General features: G+C 48.4%; 1 protein-coding gene across 1 annotated transcript in view; it reads left to right on the top strand.

The window, feature by feature from the left end:
• Nucleotides 1-16,719, top strand: part of RAD17 (RAD17 checkpoint clamp loader component) — a 54,508-nt gene that overhangs the window by 9,506 nt on the left and 28,283 nt on the right. Inside the window, exons 4-11 of the mRNA XM_075325151.1 lie at nt 220-294; nt 603-759; nt 2,437-2,573; nt 5,458-5,510; nt 5,595-5,720; nt 5,931-6,000; nt 7,139-7,250; nt 11,192-11,386. Coding sequence (XP_075181266.1) covers nt 220-294; nt 603-759; nt 2,437-2,573; nt 5,458-5,510; nt 5,595-5,720; nt 5,931-6,000; nt 7,139-7,250; nt 11,192-11,386 — 925 coding nt within the window. The remainder of the gene's footprint in view (nt 1-219; nt 295-602; nt 760-2,436; nt 2,574-5,457; nt 5,511-5,594; nt 5,721-5,930; nt 6,001-7,138; nt 7,251-11,191; nt 11,387-16,719) is intronic.

Raw genomic sequence — 16,719 nt, 5'->3', positions numbered from 1 at the left:
ATTGAAGCCATGGCACACAGTTTATTGATACACCACTGGAATCCTGTTTCTGTCCCTACATCATGCTGCTCTCAGATTACATAGGAAAAACCTGCAGACTTAATCCCTTTATAAGGCATATGAAAAGGGGACAACGCCTTATAATGTTCAAGAATGAGCACTGCCATTATTAAAGTATATGGACAGCATCTGTGATCTTCACCTTTGCTCCTTTTGCAGACAGAACTTGCTGTACATAAGAAGAAAGTGGAGGAGGTTGAAACTTGGCTAAGAGCTCACGCTGACAAAAAACAGGTTTGTCTGCTTATGTTACATTGCTTCCTTATGGTCTATTAGAAAATCTCTTTTTATGCTCATCTTCAGTCCGAACACTATATAGAATTTGTCCAACCTACATTAAGGTAAACTGATTTTCCATAGTTGACATTTATTACTCCTGCACAGGACGGGTAATAAAGGCTGATTGCAGATCATTGGAATGGGGGTCGTCAGTCTGACAACTGTATGGAGGGCTGTCTCCTCACAGCATGACTGCTCAGGACCCCCCATTCTAGTGATCACTGGAGCCCCAAGAGCCCTAACACATCTGTATGTCTTCACAGGGTGGGTCTATTTTATTGCTGACTGGCCCTCCTGGTTGTGGAAAAACTGCAACCATCCTAGTGCTTGCCAAGGAGATGGGCATCCAAGTCCAGGAATGGATCAACCCTTTAATGCAAGAATATAAACAAGATGAGCCACCAGTCATTTTTGACCGAGGTAGGAAAATATGTAAACGAAAAAAATTGTGGGGAAAAACGGGTTCGATCACGTGAGCTGTCATAATCAAGGTTGTGCCAGGTCTACTTATATGCAGCACTGGTTACATGGCCGGGCTCCTATTATTGCTTATTTTAAACTTTTGTAAAAAAGAATAAACTGAAAAGTGGGCTGTCCCCTTTACCTTCAGTGAAGCAAACTCACTCCAGAAGTTCATTGAGGATCTCTGAATGATCCAATGTTGTCCTAAATGACTGATGATGATAAATATAATCCACCTGTGTGGAATCAAGTCTCCGTATAAATGCACCTGCTCTGTGATAGTCTCAGTGTTCTGTTAAAAGCAGATAGAGCATCATGAAGACCAAGGAACACAACAGGCAGGTCCATGATACTGTTGTGGAGAAGTTTAAAGCCAGATTTGGTTACAAAAAGATTTCCACAACTTTAAATATCCCAAGGAGCCCTGTGCAAGTGATCATATTGAAATGGAAGGAGTATCATACCACTGCAAATCTACCAAGACCCGGCCGTCCCTCAAAAATTTCATCTCGAACAAAGAGAAGACTGATCAGAGATGCAGCCAAGAGGCCCATGATCACTCTGGATGAAGTGCGGAGATCTACAACTGAGGTGGGAGAGTCTGTCTATAGGACAACAATCAGTCGTACACTGCAGAAATCTGGCCTTTATGGAACAGTGGCAAGAAGAAAGCCATTTCTCAAAGCTATCCATAAAAAGTGTTTAAAGTTTGCCACAAGCCACCTGGGAGACACACCAAACATGTGGAAGAAGGTGCTCTGGTCAGATGAAACCAAAATCGAACTTTTTGGGCACAATGCCAAACAATATGTTTGGCGTAAAAGCAACACCGCTCATGACCCTGAACACACCATCCCCACTGTCAAACGTGGTGGCAGCATCATGGTTTGGGCCTGCTTTTCTTCAGCAGGGACAGGATAGATGGTTAAAATTGATGGGAAGATGGATGGAGCCAAATACAGGACCATTCTTGAAGAAAACCTGTTGGAGTCTGCAAAAGACCTGAGACTGGGACAGAGATTTGTCTTTCAACAAGACAATGATCCCAAACATAAAGCAAAATCTACAATGGAATGGTTCACAAATAAATGTATTTAGGTGTTAGAATGGCCAAGTCAAAATCCAGACCTGAATCCAATCGAGAATCTGTGTAAAGAGCTGAAAACTGCTGTTCACAAACGCTCTCCATCCAACCTCACTCAGCTCCAGCTATTTGCAAAGAAGATGAATGGGCAAGAATTTCAGTCTCTCGATGTGCAAAACTGATAGACACATACCCCAAGCGACTTGCAGCTGTAATCGCAGCAAAAGGTGGCGCTACAAAGTATTAACTTAAAGGGGCCAAATAATATTGCATGCCCCAATTTTTAGTTTATTTTTTATAAAAGTATAAAATAAGCAATAAATACCGTTCACCTTCACAATTGTGTCCCACTTGTTGATTCTTCACCATAACATTAACATTTTTATCTTTGTTTGAAGCCTGAAATGTGGGAAAAGGTTGAAAAATTCAAAGGGGCCGAATACTTTCGCAAGGCACATACAGTGCCTTGCGAAAGTATTCGGCCCCTTTGAATTTTTCAAATATCCATTATGGCTTTCAACATAAATGTTTGGTTCCATTTTCTCTTGTAGATATGGGATTCCAGATGTTCACCAGTCAGTCGCAGTCCGCTCTTTTTCAGGACTTTCTTTTAAGGGCTAACAAGTACAACAAACTTCAGATGCTGGGAGAGTCGCCCTCCACCGACAGAAAACTCATCATCGTAGATGTAAGTCCTAAAATAAAAATAGACTGTGCTCATCAACAAAGCTTACCTACGTATAGAAGGGAGATGTCGTCATACCTTGCTTGCAGATTACAAATAAAAGTCAAATAAAACCATTCTGCAAAATCTTAAAGGCTGTGGTCTCCAATGCAGTAAATTTTCTTATTGTTCGTTTGCTTCGTAGCTATAGCTGCTGCCATTAACGTCCAAATTGCCACCGCATCAGGGCAATCGGGACGAGCTGGGAAAAGTCCCAGGACTGTCGCATCTAATGGATGCGGCAATTCTGGGCGGCTGCTGGCTGATAGTTTTAGGCTTGGGGAGCTCCCAATAACGTGAGTCTCCCCAGCCCGAGAATACTAGCCCCCAGCTGTGAGACTTTATCTTGGCTGGTTATCAGAAATTTGGGAACCGCACGCCGTTTTTTTTGTTTGTTTTTTTTATTACCCCCATACAGTGTCAGCAACAGATCCTCATCCCATAACAGTCCGAAAAATACGGTAATTCTTGAAAGTATCAGTGAATACCGTCACCCTTTTCACCACTACCCCTCCTCTTGTACCTTATTTTGTGTGTTTTGCACCCCCCCTTCACTTGACCACGGTGTGGTAGGACTATATTGGTGGGTCTAGGGCAGGGGTCGGGAACCTATGGCTCGCGAGCCAGATATGGCTCTTTTGATGGCCGTATCTGGCTCGCAGACAGGGCTCCTACCTGTCTATGGGAAGGATCAGGGCCGGCGCCAGCACCCGGCAAACCCGGTCAGCTGCCGGGGGGGCCCACTCGCGGTGGCAGGAGTGGCGCACCGCTACTCAGGGGGGCCCGGTGGCCGCGCTGTCACCGCCCCCCGCCGAGGATCGAGCTTTCAATTGCATCGGCATCGCAGGTGCCGATACAATTGAGAGCAATGATGAGAGAGTGAGCGGCGCGCTCTCTCTCTTATCATTCTCCCCGCTGTGACTGTCGGCGTTCTTCTGACAGCTCTGCAGCGAGCGTGGTGACGTCATCACTGCGCGCCTGCTGAGAGGTCAGCGAGCGACAGCAATGGACGATGCGCCGAGGAGACCGGATCAGCGGGGGAACGAGAAGTGAGCCGCCCCTCTACTGACACTGGGCTCCCCTGACTCACAGGCCGGCCACTACACAGCGGCACTAGTACACATAGGGGCCCGGCAGCCGCTCTGCGTCTATGTGTAGTGCTGCTGTGTAGTGGCCGAACTGTGAGTCAGGGGAGCCCAGTGTCAGTAGAGGGGCCCCTGACCTGGAGAGGCCACCAGCCATGTCTGAGCTGCAGGAGTGCTAGTCCTGACCTGCACAGCAGACGGAATCTCCATCCTGCAGGACCTGCGATGATGTCACGCCCATGTGACTGTGTGGGAGGAGACACAGGAGGCCGGGCAGAAAGCAAGAGATGCTGAATCCTGAAGGAGATTTGGACACATGATGACTGGTAATAAGAAAAGAGGGGACATGAGGGTGAGGGGGGCTGCAGGGTGAGGGGCATATGAGGGCTGCAGACTGTGACAGAAGCATGTGAAGGGGTGCAGAGTGTTTGAGAGGGGTAAGTTGGGTACAGGCAGGGTGAGATATGTGAGCAGGGTGTGTGAGATATGGGGGTGTATTGTGTGTGATATGGGGGGTGCAGGCTGTATGGGAAGCAGGGTATGTGACATATGGGGGTGTAGTGTGTGAGATCTGGGGGGTGCAGGCTGTATGGGAAGCAGTGTGTGTGTGTGTGGGATATGGGGGGTGCAGGCTGTATGGGAAGCAGGGTGTGAGAGATATGGGGGTGTAGGCTGTATGGGAAGCAGGGTGTGTGAGATATGGGGGTGTAGGCTGTATGGGAAGCAGGGTGTGTGAGATATGGGGGTGTAGGCTGTATGGGAAGCAGGGTGTGAGAGATGGGGGTGTAGGCTGTATGGGAAGCAGGGTGTGTGAGATATGGGGGTGTAGGCTGTATGGGAAGCAGGGTGTGTGAGATATGGGGGTGTAGTGTGTGTGATATGGGGGTGCAGGCTGTATGGGGAGCAGGGTATGCGACATATGGGGGTGTAGTGTGTGGGATATGGGGGGTGCAGGCTGTATGGGGAGCAGTGTGTGTGTATGATATGGGGGGTGCAGGCTGTATGGGGAGCAGTGTGTGTGTGTGATATGGGGGGTGCAGGCTGTATGGGAAGCAGGGTGTCTGGGCCACTGACAGATACAATTGCTCCAGCGGTCACTTAGTACACAAAGGAGTGTTCCTCTCTGCTGCACTAAGCCACCGCTGGACCTAAACAATAATTCGCTGTAAAATAATAAAATAGATAATTGACATAACTGACAATGCGTTGTGTGACATGTCCAATATTCCAGCTTCTTTCTTCTGCGAATGCCTCAAAGCTGGCATTCTCTCAACATCAGGTGGGAAGAATGCCAGCTTCCAGTCATGCACAGGAAAAAGAAGAAGCCAGACTGCTGGACTGATGTCATGCATCGCAAGTTCACAATGTAAGTTATTTATTTGATTTTTTTACTGCTAATTACCATTGTTTCAGTCCAGTTGTGGCTTTATACAGCAGGGAGGAGCATTCCTTGCTGTACTAAGTGAACATTGGAGCGATTGATCTGTCAATGGCCCTTTAAACATATTGTACGGCTCTCGCGGAATTATATTTCAAAATATGTGGCGTTTACGGCTCTCTTAGCCAAAAAGGTTCCTGACCCCTGGTCTAGGGTATACCGTTTTAATTAGTATTAAATTAAGTATTTTTTAAGGGATTTTTTTCTTTGTCCTTTATACCCAATTCCTCTTTTTGATTATTTGCTTTGTTTTTTTGTCACAGAGTGTAATACTGACAAAATGTGTATTGATTACATATGGCCCAAATCACTATTTTTCTTTCAGGATATGCCCAACCAATTTTATAGGGACCCTACAAGTCTACATGATATTCTCAGGTAAGTTAGAATATAAGCTGTGGTCCTTTGCTGTATGGTCATATAGCTTGTAGAGTTAAACTTCTTTTTCTGATTTCACCACAGGAAATTTGTAAAGACCGGTCGCTGCCCCCTAGTGTTCATAATATCAGACAGTCTGAGTGGTGACAGCCATCAAAGACGACTGTTCCCAAAAGAAATCCAGGACGAGTTGTGTGTTTGCAATATCAGGTGAAGGCTTTCTTTATTCTGACCTGTCTATTTATCTCCACCCAAAATATTGCCATATATAAGAGGAGTTGTCCCCCACTGGATAATCCCTTTTTAAATGCTAAAGTGACCCCAATAAAATAAGTGTTCTGTCATCAAGAGGTCTCTCGGAAAACAAATCCTACAATTTCTTGTAAAAAACGTGTAGTAAATGCTGTTGTTCTCTTGCAGCTTTAATCCTGTTGCCCCCACCAGTATGATGAAAGTGCTGAGCCGGATTGCAGCTACAGAAGCTACTATGGTCAGTATGTGCATAGTTTAGACACCTCATAATCCTTTTTTATTCCAAAGCTTTTATTGAATTTATAAAGGGTACATAAAGACAAGAATATGAGATCGGCAATCGTAAAATGTCATAATGGATAGCATGGATAAATTGATATCTGTGGAAACAGGGAATGAATGCTTTTTGCTATATAACAATCATCCTACAAATGTACAAAATTGTCCACTAAAATGCAATGTGTTAGTGAACATTAGAGAAGAGCGAACCTGAGGTTTGGTGTTCGGACCAAACGCAGACTTTACAAAAAAACCGAGTTCGGATGCTTTACGTATGATCACCAGTCAGTGCTCGGCCCAGTGCGAGCCGCTTGCAGTGTTTGAATGGCTCGCGCTAGGGGTAACAACAGCGTGATTGGATGTAGTGTGTACCCCAAAAATAAATAATAATGGAAAAACGCCGCTAATCAGTGAATTCAAATGAAGTTCAGGTCAAGCCCGGGTCCGAATCCAAACTTTAAAAAAAGTTGAGCTGGACCAGCAGAACCCGAACTTCCATGCGTCTACTCCTCTCTAGCCCTCGCCTTTTTGTGAAATAGGTATCTTTCATTCACCAATTCTCACAACTAATGGCCCCGGATGACTGTTTAGAGGGATTGTCCTACAGATTACCACCGGGCCCCAAACTGAATTTTAGATAAAGTGTAGCTGAACTTGCCGAACCAAACTTCCACGGGTCCGCTCATTTCTAGCGAGCATTCATTAATATTCAGATAGCGCACACACACCCCACTGTTTGCTGCTTTTGCTTCGTATTATAATTAACAGTAAAGGATGGTGATTGGCATATGCTGCTAGACAAAAAGAGACTTTTCTCAGATGTGCCATGCTGCACGGATGAAATAACTTAATAACCTCTTTAGTGCACTAACAAAGCAATGGCAGTAGTTTAGAAGGGGGACACTAAATGACAGGTTTATTTTTTTTCTCCACGTTGACCCTATAAGCAGTCAGCTTGTTATCCTTGACATTTCTATTAGTAAATGTGTGATCTTAAATAAAATGGTCTTAATAAAGCTGCATAATATCATACATCTCTAAGTGTATGCACCACAAAAATGCATTTGTGATTTGCACTTTGTTGTTCTCCTTTTCAGAGTGGAGGAAAATTTGTTATCCCTGATAAGGAGGCTCTGGAGCTCTTGTGCTCTGGATGTTCGGGTGATATTAGAAGCGCTATTAACAGCCTTCAGTTCTCAGCACTTAAAGGTAAGCCTGAACTTGGAGGACCTTTCTATAGTTTGTTCATGGTAAACTGGCCACATCATCAAAGAGATGCTGCAGAGCTGAATAGCATGTAGTTTTTATGTTTTATTTTCTCCTTTCCAGTGCATAGTGGCTGTTACCAGAGATTGTTCTCGGGAGGGGGGAGGGGCGTGTACTACTTCCCCTGTATGAAGTTGACCAATCATGAGCAGAAATAGTCATGCAGGGCAGAAAAGAACATTCCTCCCACAAAGACATGGAACAGGTTTTCTCATGTGTGAGACATGTAGAGCGCTGTGTGATTACTAAGTGCTGGGAGTAGAGCAGAGATGTGTGATTACTAACAATTCATCTTTTATCTCACGGCAATTAGTTTGGGGGTATGGTCATACAGCAGAGCTGACAGCAGTGTGGGTATAGATGTGCTAGAACTACGTGTAATGCGATAAAGCTCAGCTCTGCCGTTTGCCTCTCTCCCATATGGACTGTTATGAGGTGAAAACTAAAGAAGTCTTAGTAATCACACTCACCTCTGCTCTACTCACTGCATTTTGTAACCACACACAAGTCTGCAGTTAGATCAGTGAGGAGACTGTCTGTCATTACATGTCTCACACTGGAGTAAGCCTGTTCTAACCTATTGTGGTTGTGTGTTCTTTGTTCATTTGTTTCCCTACTTGACGCTTCCTGCCCAGTTGGTTTTATCATAAATTATAATCTAAACTTCAAGCTTATCCCTCCTAACAAAGAGGAGAAATTTAGAAATGAAAAGCTATATTCAACACTGCAGCCACTTTCTATGATGTGGCCAGTTTACCATGCTCAAACTGGTGAAAGGTCTCATTTAGCTAGTGCTTAAAAAGTTATTCTATGGAATTGGAAAACGACAGATCCAAGGAGACCTGAGTCAGAAATGCATGTTTCAAATTTTCTTTTCTTTTTCGCTCCTAATTGGGAGACCCAGACAATTGGGTGTATAGCTATTGCCTCCGGAGGCCACACAAAGTATTACACTTAAAAGTGTAAGGCCCCTCCCCTTCTGGCTATACACCCCCAGTGGGATCACTGGCTCACCAGTTTTGTGCTTTGTGCGAAGGAGGATTTAGACGATCTACTTGTCAAGGCACTCTCTTAGGAAACAGGCCGACACTGCCCGAACGTTGCGCTGGAGACTCTCTAGAGTTTTGGGTGGATCATCAACTTTTTGAAGTCAGATCCGACCCCGACCCTATCGCTAACATATCTAGGCATGGAGTTTCATACTCTCTCAGCGATAGTGAAGCTTCCGCTAGACAAACAGCATTCACTACGGGCTGCAATCTCTTCTTTAAGAACCAGTCGCACACATTGAGACGCCTCATGCACTTCCTACGTAAGATGGTAGCAATGGAGGCAGTTCTTTTCGCGCAGTTTCATCTGCGTCCACTACAATGTGACATTCTCCGCCAATGGGACGGGGAGTCGACCTCCCTCAACAGAGTCGTCTTTCTTTCTCAGGCGGCCAAGGAATCTCTACGGTGGTGGCTTCTTCCCACCTCATGGTCAAAAAGAAGGTCCTTCCTATCCCCATCCTGGGCGATAGTTACGACAGACGCGAGTCTATCAGGGTGGGGAGCAGTTTTTCTCCACCACAGCGCTCAGGGTATGTGGACTCAGCAAGAGTCCACCCTTCAGATCAATGTTCTTGAACACAGAGCAGTGTATCTTGCCCTACAAACCTTCCAACAGCAGCTGGACAGCAAGCAAATCCGACTTCAGTCGGACAACTCCACAGCGGTGGCATACATCAACCACCAAGGAAGAACGCGCAACCGGCAAGCCTTCCAGGAAGTCCGGCAGGTTCTGATGTGGGTGGAAGACACGGCATCCACCATATCCACAGTTCACATCCCAGGCGTGGAAAACTAGGAAGCTGACTTCCTAAGTCGCCGGGGTGTGGCCGAAAGGGTATGGTCTCTTCACCCGGACGGGTTTCGGGAGATCTGGCGCCGCTGACAGAGGCCGGACGTCGATCTAATGGCGTCACGGCACAACAACAATGTGCCAGCTTCATGGCACGGTTTCACAATCATCGAGCTCTGGCGGCAGACGCCTTAGTTCAGCATTGGTCGCAGTTCCAGCTACCTTATGTGCCACCTCTGGCATTGTTGCCCAGAGTGCTGCGCTAGATCAGGACCGACTGCGGCCGCGCCATCCTCGTCGCTACAGATTGGCCGAGGATGTTGTGGTTCCCGGTTCTGTGGTGCCTCACGGTAGGCTAACCGGGGGCACTACCAGACCAATCAGACTGGCTGTCTCAAGGGCCATTCTTCCATTTGAATTCTACGGCCCTCAACCTGATGGTGTGGCATTGAGTCCTGGAACCTAGTGTCGTCAGGATTACCTCAGGACGTGGTTGCCACCATGAGACAGGCTAGCATACCAACGTCCGCCAAGATTGACCACAGGACGTGGAAGATATTCTTATCTCGGTGCTCGGCGCAGGGTGTTTCTCCCTGGCCGGTTGCATCGTCTATGTTTCCTTCCTTCCTGCAATCTAGGTTGGAAAAAGGGTTGTCGCTCAGTTCCCTTTAGGGACAAGTCTCAGCGCTATCTGTATTTTTTCAGAAACGACTTCCTCAGGTACGCACGTTCCTACGGGGAGTTTGTCGTCTCAGCACTCCGTACAAGCGGCCGTTAGAGCCCTGGGATCTGAACAAGGTTCTAATTGCTCTCCAGATGCCGCCTTTCGAGCCTTTGAAAGAGGTCTCCCTTCCCGCTTTTCTCGGGAAGTGGCCTTCTAGTAACGGTCTCGTCTCTTAGGAGAGTTTCCGAGCTAGCAACGCTCTCATACAAATCTCCCTTCCTGGTCCTTCACCAGGACAGGGTAGTTCTGCGTCCGATTCCGGAATTTCTCCCTAAGGTGGTATCCCACTTTCATATCAATCAGGATATCACCTCACCTTCTTTGTGTCCTCGTCCAGTCCATCAATTTCAGAAGGATTTGCATCTGTTGGTTCTGGTGAGAGCACTCAGGTTCTACTTCCCGCATGGCGCTCCTGCGCCACCCGGATGCACTCTTTGTCCTTGTCGCTGGTCGGCGTAAACAGTCGCAAGCTTCTGAATCCACCCTGGCTCGGAAGATCGAGGAACCAATTCTTGAAACCTACAGTTCTACTGGGCTTCTGGTTCTCTCAAGGCTGAAGGCCCATTCTACCAGAGCCGTGGGTGCATCCTGGGCATTACGGCACCAGGCTACGGCTCAGCAGGTGTGTCAGGCACCTACCTGATTGAGTCTGCATACTTTTACCAAGCATTTTCAGGTGCATACCTACGCTTCGGCAGACGCCAGCCTAGGTAGATAAGTCCTTCAGGCGGCGATTGCCCACCTGTAGGAAAGGGCTGTTTGACGGCCCTATCACGAGGTATTCTTTTACCCACCCAGGGACTGCTTTTGGACGTCCCAATTGTCTGGGTCTCCCAATTAGGAGCGAAAAAGAAGAAGGGAATTTTGTTTACTTACCGTAAATTCCTTTTCTTCTAGCTCCAATTGGGAGACCCAGCACCCGCCCTGTTTTCTCGGGGTTTTTCTGTTTTTTTTTTCGGGTACACATGTTGTTCATGTGGTATGGTTCAGTTCTCCGATGTTTCCTCGGATTGAATTGGTCTTTAAACCAGTTATTGGCTTTCCTCCTTCTTGCTTTGGCACTAAAACTGGTGAGCCAGTGATCCCACTGGGGGTGTATAGCCAGAAGGGGAGGGGCCTTACACTTTTAAGTGTAATACTTTGTGTGGCCTCCGGAGGCAATAGCTATACACCCAATTGTCTGGGTCTCCCAATTGGAGCTAGAAGAAAAGGAATTTACGGTAAGTAAACAAAATTCCCTTCTTTTTATTGATTACTTTTATTATCAGTAGTAGTTGTATCAGGGAATTTAATATTCCTGTTTCTCGAATGATTACAGATTCTTCCCTGACAAGTGATTTTTGGTCTAAGAAGAAAGGAAAACCCTCAAAGGTGTCAAAGACATCATCTAAATTAAAGAATAAAAAAAAATCGTCTAAAGTAGGAGACAAAGCAGATGAAATTCAAGCCATCGGAGGCAAAGACGCGTCTCTATTTTTGTTCCGAGCATTGGGGAAAATACTGCATTGTAAAAGTAAGAGTCACTCAAGGCATTTTACTTTAATGTTTCTTCATCTACTGCTCCAAGTCGCGTGTTAAAATAAAAGGTCAAATAAGGTTCCATTACTATACCTGTTAGGTTTTTCTTAATATTTTGCACCAAGGGCTTCAGTTTGGAAGCCTTTAGGAGAACCTGCCACCGTTGCAATGCTGTACAATCTGCAGGCAGCATATTATAGAGCAAGGGGAGCTGAGCAGATTGATGGATAATTTTGTGGGACATGGTTTAGTATAACCTGGATTTTAATCATTTAATCCTCTACTCTTTCTGGGATTTTTGGTCCAGTAGGCGGTTCTATCAGTGACTGACAGCTACATCTGTATGTACAACTATACAAATATAGCTGTCGGTCACTGATAGGACCGCCCACTGGACTGAAAATCCCAGGAAGAGCAGAGGATTAAATTACTGAAATCAAAGTTATACTATATTCTTTCCCACAAAATTATACATCAATCTGCTTAGGTCCCCTTGCTTTATTACATGCTGCCTGCAGATTGATATGCATTTTCATGGTGACATGTCACCTTTAATCAATGCACCTAAATGGGTGAACACAGCTCCACTTATACATCAGCAGGGCCCCTCGAGTGTTGCTTTCCACTTTTCGTTTTCATATATCCAGAGGGCTTTTTTGAGCTAGATTGCCTAGGAGGGATTGGACCGCTGACTGAAGACTGGGCTATTATTTTTAGGTTGATGATCTTAGGGAATAATGCTTTTCTTTATCGTTCCTTTGGGAGACCCAGACCATGGGTGTTTAGCTTCTGCCTCTGGAGGACACACAAAGTACTACACTTAAAAGTGTAGCTCCTCCCTCTGAGCTTATACACCCCCTGGTAGCCAGTCCTAGCCAGTTTATTGCTTTGTGTCAGGAGGCATACATCCACACATGCATTCTCATCTGATTTGTTTGACTTTTGGAAAGAGTTTGAAGAAAAGCGGGTCCATGTCTGGACTCCCGGCATGTCCCTTCTCACCCCACTGTGTCGGCGGTGTTGTTAAGGTTGATTTACAAGGCTGCAGCCTTACATGCCGCGCTCCTTCACCATCCCTTCTGGGCTCTGGCTTGAAGTGGGAGCCAGCACGGTCTCCATGCCTGGCAGGAGTCCGGTCTCCATCCACAGCCCCTTGAGGATTCTGTTGGACCGGAGCACTCATCCCCAGGGACATGGCCCTGCGTCTCAGCAGCTAAGTACCTGAGACGTTTATGTTGGGGGTCCCGGTTCTTTATTGTAAGGGGAGAGTATGCTGTATGTGATTGTTTTAACTTTTCCGGCGGGTTCTCTAGCTTTTGCCTGAGAACCGCGCCGATGGTGCCTGCTTGTCGGCCTCGCCGCTTAAATTTAGGCCCCGGCTTCGCCGGAGGCCTAGTTTCATTTTCCTGCCCTTGCATGTCACTCATGCAGAGGGACAGGTTCAGCTCCTCCCGGCGGCCGTTCTACACAGGGGAGGGACACTCCCCACTGCTGGGGCGTCCCTCCTTCCTTGCAGGTCTCTCTAGCCCTCCAGTTCCCGCTCTTTTATAGGAACGCCCCCTAGTCCCGCCCCCTCTCTCCATTTCTCAGGCAGAGTTCACTCTGCTCTGGGACATCCTGCATTCTGCATCTCTGCTGAGGTGCTGTGACTGGGGGACCGGGCTTTGGGATCTGGAGGGCACACAACACCGCGCTCAGCGGTCTGGTAAGCCACAGCAGGTCTCCGGTTGTGGACCTCTGTATATTCTCCCTGGGGTTCATTCTCTGCAAAGTCCCCACTCCAGCAGCATGTCTCACACAAGGAGCAAGGCTCCAAAGCTTTATTCTGCATGCACTGCATGTAAGTTCCTGCTGCCTGAGCCGAGCATTTATCCACACTGTGATGGTTGCTCTAACTTGGCGGTGCCACAGCCTGGAGTCTCACCCCCAGTGGTCTTTCAGGCTGCTGCTGCACCTGTGACTGAACCCCCGGCCTGGGTAGAGTCCTTTTCTAGGTCCATATCCCAGTCATTTGCTGAGTCCATGGGACTTTTGTCCAGGACTTTGATGAATATGCATCAGCCTCCCTCACAGGGTACCTCTAATACTCTTGACAGAGGACTCCTATCCTCTGACCTCCGTCCATCAGAGCTCACGGAGAATTCATCATCTGATCCCAGACCCCGTCCTTCTAAGAGAAGGCGCAGGGTTTCCTCCCCCTCCCCATCCCACGGCTCTGTCTCAAGAGCTGACTCTCAAGATGAGGAGGATGCCCTCACTGGGGGCTCGGAGGCTATGTATCCCATCGATTTCTCTGAGGGTGACTCAGATCTTAGTGATTTGATTGCTTCTATTAATTCTGTGCTGGATCTCAATCCGCCAGTGTCAGAGGAGCAACTCTCTTTGGCAGAAAAACATCAGTTTACCTCGCCTAAGAGAGTGAAGAGTGTGTTCTTTAACCACTCCAGTTTTCAGACCGCTGTGACCAAACCCAGGGCCTGCCCTGACAAACGCTTTCCAAAGCGTGGTTCTGATGACCGGTTTCCATTTCCACCTGAGGTGGTCAAGGAGTGGTCTCACTCCCCAAAGGTAGACCCTCCGGTGTCTAGGCTAAAAGCCCGGACCGTTGTGTCGGTGGCTGACGGCACCTCACTTAAGGATTCCACTGACCGTCAGATTGACCTTCTGGCCAAATCTGTGTATGAAGCTGCGGGGGCCGCGTTTTCCCCGACTTTTGCAGCAGTGTGGGCTCTCAAAGCCATCTCTGCTTCTCTAGAGGAGATGCATTCCCTCACCAAGGAATCTATGCCTGAGATGGTTACCTTAACTGCTCAGGCTTCAGCCTTTTCATCTTATGCCATGTCTGCCATGCTAGAGGCTGCTCACCGCACTGCGGTGGCTTCAGCTAATTCTCTTGTTATCCGCAGGATTTTGTGGCTTCGAGAGTGGAAGGCAGATGCTTCTTCCAAGAAGTTTCTTGCTGGGCTCCCTTTTGCTGGTTCACGGCTGTTTGGTGAACAGCTGGATGAAATCATTAAAGAAGCTACTGGCGGGAAGAGTACTTCCATGCCACAAACCAAGACCAGGAAACCCGCCCAGGGTAGGAATCAATCGAGGTTTCGTTCCTTTCGTTCCTCCAACTGGTCATCCTCTAAGCCTTCCGCCTCGTCCGCTAACTCAGCCAAGGATCAGAAATCCAACTGGTGCCCAAAAGCGCGTCTGCAGAAGACCACAGGAGGTTCTACCACTAAGGCAGCTTCCTCATGACTCTCGGTCCGCTCCAGCCACGTCCTTAGTCGGTGGCAGGCTCTCCCACTTTGGCGACGCTTGGTTAAAGCAAGTCTCCGATCAGTGGGTGAGACATCATATCTCACGGCTACAGGATAGAATTCTCTTCCAGCCCTCCAAACAGATTTTTTCTCTCAACTCCCCCCTGCTCCAAGGCCGCCGCCTTCTCGCAGGCCGTGGCATCCTTGCAGGCAAACGGAGTGATTGTCCCAGTTCCCGCTCAGGAACGGTTCAGAGGTTTTTACTCAAATCTCTTCCTAGTTCCAAAAAAGGACGGTACCTTCCGGCCCATCCTGGATCTCAAGCTTCTCAACAAGCATGTCTGGGTGCGGCATTTTCGCATGGAGTCTCTGCGATCAGTCATTGCCTCTATGACCCAAGGGGAGTTCCTGGCGTCCATCGACATCAGAGATGCCTATCTACATGTGCCAATCGCAGTGTCACATCAGCGTTGGTTACGTTTTGCGATAGGAGAGGATCATTTCCAATTCGTGGCTCTCCCCTTCGGGTTAGCCACGGCCCCTCGGGTATTCACCAAGGTCATGGCGGCAGTGATTGCGGTCCTGCACCTCCAGGGGTTAGCAGTGCTTCCTTATCTGGACGACCTTCTGGTCAAGGGTACATCCAGCGCAGACTGTCAGCGGAGTGTTTCGCTCACTCTCGCCACCCTAGCCCAATTCGGGTGGATTGTCAATCTTCCCAAATCCACTCTGACTCCGACCCAGAGTCTCACGTACCTAGGGATGCAGTTCGAGACTTTGCCGGCACTTGTGAAGTTGCCCTTAATCAAACAGCAGTCTCTCCGGCTAGCGGTGCGCTCGCTCCTGAGGCCCCGCCGTTATTCCCTCAGGTGCCTGATGCAGGTGCTGGGTCAAATGGTGGCCTCCATGGAGGCGGTTCCCTTTGCCCAGTTCCATCTGCGTCCTCTGCAGCTGGACATTCTCCGCTGTTGGGACAAGCGGCCTTCCTTCTTACAGAGGTTAGTGGCTCTGTCGCCACGGACCAGGAGCTCTCTTCAGTGGTGGCTTCGACCCCTCTCCCTGTCCCAAGGGCACTCCTTCCTGACTCCGTCCTGGGTGATTCTCACCACGGATGCCAGCCTATCCGGCTGGGGAGCGGTACATCTCCACCACAGAGCTCAGGGCACTTGGACTCCGTCCGAGTCAGCCCTTTCAATCAATGTGCTGGAAACCAGAGCTGTGCTTCTAGCTCTCCTAGCCTTTCACCACCTGTTGGCGGGCAGGCACATTCGAGTCCAGTCAGACAACGCGACAGCGGTTGCCTACATCAATCACCAAGGCGAGACACGCAGCCGCCTGGCAATGTTGGAGGTCCAACGCATTCTTCAATGGGCGGAGGACTCCAAGTCCACCATATCCGCAGTCCAAAACTGGGAGGCAGATTATCTCAGCCGTCAATCCGTGGACGGTGGCGAGTGGTCCCTGCACCCGGCAGTGTTTCAGTCAATCTGCCGCAAGTGGGGCACTCCGGACGTGGACCTAATGGCATCCCGTCACAACAACAAGGTTCCGGTTTACGTGGCTCGCTCCCACGATCCTCAGGCCTTCGCCGCGGACGCTCTGGTTCAAGACTGGTCCCAGTTTCATCTGTCCTACGTGTTTCCCCCTCTAGCTCTCTTGCCCAGAGTCCTGCGCAAGATCAGAATGGAGGGCCGTCGAGTCATCCTTATTGCACCGGACTGGCCCAGGAGAGCTTGGTATCCGGACCTGCTCCAACTGTCCGTGGAGATGCCGTGGCATCTTCCGAACCGTCCAGACCTGCTCTCGCAAGGTCCGTTTTTCCGCCCGAATTCTGCGGCGCTCAAATTGACGGCGTGGCTCTTGAGTCCTGGATTTTGACGGCTTCTGGTATTCCTCCTGAAGTCATCTCCACTATGACTCGGGCCCGTAAGTCTTCCTCCGTCAAGATCTATCACAGGACTTGGAAAATTTTCCTGTCCTGATGTCGCTCTTCTCCTGATGTCCATTCTCCTTGGCCATTCTCATTGCCGACCCTTCTGTCTTTTTTACAGTCCGGTCTGCAGCTAGGACTGTCCCTCAA

This window comes from Anomaloglossus baeobatrachus, chromosome 1 (genome assembly GCF_048569485.1).
Source record: "Anomaloglossus baeobatrachus isolate aAnoBae1 chromosome 1, aAnoBae1.hap1, whole genome shotgun sequence".
NCBI lineage: Eukaryota > Metazoa > Chordata > Amphibia > Anura > Aromobatidae > Anomaloglossus > Anomaloglossus baeobatrachus.
This window is presented reverse-complemented; position numbering and strand designations above follow the sequence as displayed.